This window comes from Salpingoeca rosetta (assembly GCF_000188695.1).
Source record: "Salpingoeca rosetta unplaced genomic scaffold supercont1.30, whole genome shotgun sequence".
In the NCBI taxonomy this organism is placed as follows: domain Eukaryota; class Choanoflagellata; order Craspedida; family Salpingoecidae; genus Salpingoeca; species Salpingoeca rosetta.
In genome coordinates this window covers 448,118-452,402 of record NW_004754904.1, presented here as the reverse complement: position 1 = coordinate 452,402, position 4,285 = coordinate 448,118, and the positions used below count along the sequence as shown (strand labels likewise).

Sequence of the window (4,285 nt, the reverse complement as noted above, 5' to 3'; positions counted from 1 at the left end):
CACACACACACACACACACACACACACACACACACACACACACAACTCAACACGCACACGCACGCACGCGCATACACACAACTCACCAACGCCCCAACACCCAACACACACGCACGCACACACGCACACACGCACACACGCACACCCCAACACCCAACACACGCGCGCGCGCGCGCATTCTCACCCGCATACCCCACCTCCCCCCCCCTTCTCATTCTGACAGCCAACGGGCCGCCTGACGGTTGGGGAGAATGACACCTTTGCCACAATCCAGGAGCTTGTGGATCATTACCGTGGCGTGCCGCTCCCTGGCGGCGTCAGGTTCCGTGGATATGAGCCCCGCCGCCCGCCACTGCAGCCGCCCCCGCCGCTCTCCAGTCGCCGCAGCCAGTCGTTTGGAGACCCACTGCCGCGGAACGGCCACGCTGTACTGGCCGCCAGCGTGGACACCAAGGAGTCGAGGTCCGTTTCGTTCACCATGGGCGTGCCAGCAACGGAGGCACGGCAGCCTGCGTTACCACCGCGCCCCGCTGACCCGTCTGCGCCGTCCCTGCCGCGCGCACCGCCCCTGCCGCGCTCGCGAAGCGTCGATGTGGTGACAGATGACGCCACGTACGCGTGCATGGACGACGCCAACACGCCGGCAACCGTGGGCGCCAGCCACCACCACCCTGGCATGCACGCGGCACCACCCCCTGCTCCTCACAATGCCACGCATCAGCCGCAGCCACCACCCCACCCCCACCATCGGCCACCGCCGTAGCCCTGCAACGTTGTCCCACGTTACCAGTTCTGCATGGATTGTTGTATTGTGTTGTGCTTGGTGTTGGTTTGTGTCTGTTGTTGATGACTCCGCGGCGTGCCTTGGTCCACCCATGGTCATCTCACGCAACACTCCTCGGTTCTCCTCACTTGCTCCGTTTTCTTTCTTCACTTCTTTCATTGATTTATCCATCCTTACGTAACTGACTTGCGTATTTGCTTCCTTCCTTTCCTTCCTTTCGATCTTAATTGCGCTCTTGCTCTCTTGCTCTCTTGCTCTCTTGCTCTCTTGCTCTCTTGCTCCTTTGTCTGTCACAGTGACGACATTGTCGTTGCTGGCAAGAGTGGGTGCGTTGGCTGTGTGCTGCGCCACCCTCACATGGCCCGCTTCCATGGCTTTTTTTTTTCTTTTCTCCCGTGTTTGGTTACGCTTCCTTTCTGCTGGATTGTCCACCATGTTGTTGTCATGTCACACACACACACATATGCACGCGCACGCGCACGGGTGCAGTGGGTTGTTACACACCGTCGAGACAACAGCCCCGCGCTCGTGGTGTTGGTGTTGTTGTTGTTGTTACACAACGAACGAGCGGCCCTTCTGCACTGATTACAAGAAGCGACCCAGCTGAAAACAGGTGCATCGCGGGGGCGAGAGAAACAAAACCAAGTCGTATGGGCACAAAGCGAACGCCACACACAACAAACACACAAACACACACACACACACACAAAACACAAACAAACAAACAAACAAACACACACACACACACACAAACACAAACAAACAAACAAACGCATCACACACACACACACACACACACACAACCACAAAACCCAGACCACGCAACACCAACAACACACACAAAACAACAACAACACACACAAAACAACAACAACACAAACACAGATAAACCACGCAACACCACGATTCCATAAAGGCAGGTCCTCCCCACAAAGCGTACTACCCAAGCGCAAGGCATCCCTTGCGGCCCAAACATCGAGTCCATCGCCACGCATTCGTGACGTTTTTGCGATGCTTTTGGGCGTCGCTGTCGTCATCGAAGCAGGATTGCTGATGGTCACGAAGTCAGCACTTTAGGTCAAAAGTCAAGTCAGGCTTGTTTATTCTTTCGATGACATCATTCACAGGTTGCGTTGGAGCGAAAGACCTAATTTTCTATTCGCAAATTTCTCCCATTCGCAGATTTCTTTCGGTAACTCTTGGGTCTGTATTGCGCGATTTATTAGTTTTGGCTTGGTTTGTGCGGCATTCCAGGGTCAGTATTCTTCGCTCGCACAGCAGCCAAAAGCCCCCACAGCGCACAGGCAAACCAAGCGCGCAAGAAGCGCAAAAAGAAGAAGAAAAAAAGAAAGCCCCACCTTGTTCCTCCTCTTCCTCCAGCTCAGGCCGCAGCGCACAGCCAGAAAGCGGGAACAAAGTGGCGAAGTGAGCGCTGCCCATGCCTTTTTCCACACCGTCCTGGTGGCTTCCACAACAGAAGGTCGGCAGACGAAGGGCCAGCGAGGCAAGGCACCCACCACCAGAGAGCAGCGCACCAGCGACTACAACACCAACTGAAGGCTCCCCCCCCCCTTTTGCAGCTCTCTCTCTCTCTTTCTCGCGCAGCCGCAGCCGCAACAGCAACAACAACTGCGCCGCCTTCCCCCCTGCCTTCCTTTCACCATGGACATCCAAGACGCAAACCCCATCCTGTTCGGTAGGTTGGCACTCGATCACCCACGTGGTTGCAGTGATCAAGTTGCATTGCGTGGCTCGGTCGGTCACGATGATGATGATGCTTTGTTCAGAGGCCTTGTTGTTTGGGCACCCACAAAACACACAAACAATCACCACCACCGATCGTCACACGCACCCAGTGTGTGTGTGTGTGTGATTTGGCTTGATTCGTTCGCCCCCCACCTCTTTGCATACATGTTGTGCACCAGTCGCTGTTGCTTTTGGCTGTGTTACGGTGTAATGCCAGCATCCATCCAATCCAATCCAATCCAACTCTTCCATCCATCCAATCCAACTCACCCATTTGTTTGTTGCTTCCTGTTTCCTCCAAACACATTAGGCCAAAGCATGGCCCATCCTCCCATTGATGAGACACTTTACCCAAGCATCGACGATGTCACCGCTCCGGACGCGGTTGGCGACTCCAACGAGGATCACGCCGCCCTTGAATCGAAGCGTGCCCACCTGAAGAAGCTCGGTGACAACGATGACCACCATACCTCCCTTCGCTACCGCAGGCCTGTCGCGCGCCTTGAAGACAGTCCTGGCCTGACCCTGCCCGACCATAACAGTGAGTCACTCATCGACCCCGGCAACACTCTTGTGCTGGACATGCCGTCTGCACCAAGCGTGAGCTACGGCTCAACCTCAAGCTCCCCCTCGAGCCACGCCACAAGCTCCTTCACGTACCCCAGTCCTCCCATGGATAATCCGCCCATGTACATGCGGCAGCCTTCATCCACGACAAGCAGCGCAGCTACCACCCACCAGTCCCCGACTCTGCGCGGCACGAGCGGTCCCTCTTACTCGGCCGCGATGCATGCGCCCTGGATGGCACGCAACAGCATCCCGTCCACCAAGCCTTACGACCAGCGCTCCCAGAGCCATCGGGTGGGTGCCCCAGGGATGTACCCAGACCGCACGCGTCGTTACAGCGCCTCACCGGGCGTTTCGCCTTACCAGCCATCCTACATGACCACCCTTCAGCAGCAGCACCAGCACCCGAATCAGTATTTTTCAAGCAGCGCCAGTGCCAGTGCCAGCAGCGCTAGCAGTGGTACCAGCACGTCCACTGCCTCAGGCAACACTTCTCCCAACAGCGTTGGCTCAAGCCCCGGCAGCGGCACCAGCAGCAGCTCGTCCAGCGCTTCCTCCAGTGGTGCTACCTCGCCTGGGACTCAAGTTGACCATCCCCCCACGTCACCAATTCCAGACGACTACATCTCCGTCTTCCCCTCGGACCTCAACATGGACGGCTCGGACCCCTTGCTGGATTCCCTCGACGAGGAGTTCGACGACCGCCGCACGCACCTCTTTGATAGCAACTTCTCCATGCTGCCTCCTGATTCGGCTCAGACCGAGCTTTCGCTCCAGCGCGTGCAGTCCACCGAAAGCGTCGGCCTGGACACCATGGACTCGGACTTCAACAGCGTCAGTGCCCACTTTGCCATGTCCCCCATGCGCAGCAGGCTCTCCTCCTCCACAAGCGCCAGCAACCCGTCCACTGGCAGCGAGGACACCATCACTGCCCTGTTTGACAGCCCCGAGAGCGCATTTGAGGATGGACGGCCCACCCTCGGCATCGACGCCTCTGGTGGATTCTATCGCCTGGACGAGCAACACACTCACCCCTCAATGTCGTCCTCAAGCGTGGCCCACCAGCAGCAGCAGCAGCAGGGCGGCCTTCATCACATGCCCGTGCAGGGGCAGCACATGCAGCTTCACCACCAGCAGCCATACCCTTCAGGCAGCCCCTCAAGCGTTGGGCAGCAGGGGCAGCAGCAG

The 4,285-nt window shown here is 57.6% G+C and overlaps 1 protein-coding gene across 1 annotated transcript in view; it reads left to right on the top strand.

Moving 5' to 3' along the window:
• The first annotated feature begins 2,247 nt into the window (after window positions 1-2,247).
• Window positions 2,248-4,285, top strand: part of PTSG_12955 (uncharacterized protein) — a 3,683-nt gene continuing 1,645 nt past the window's right edge. Inside the window, exons 1-2 of the mRNA XM_004989230.1 lie at window positions 2,248-2,480; window positions 2,841-4,285. The exon at window positions 2,841-4,285 is cut by the window's right edge and continues 1,645 nt beyond it. Of these exons, the coding sequence (XP_004989287.1) occupies window positions 2,447-2,480; window positions 2,841-4,285 (1,479 nt within the window). The 5' untranslated portion in view covers window positions 2,248-2,446. The remainder of the gene's footprint in view (window positions 2,481-2,840) is intronic.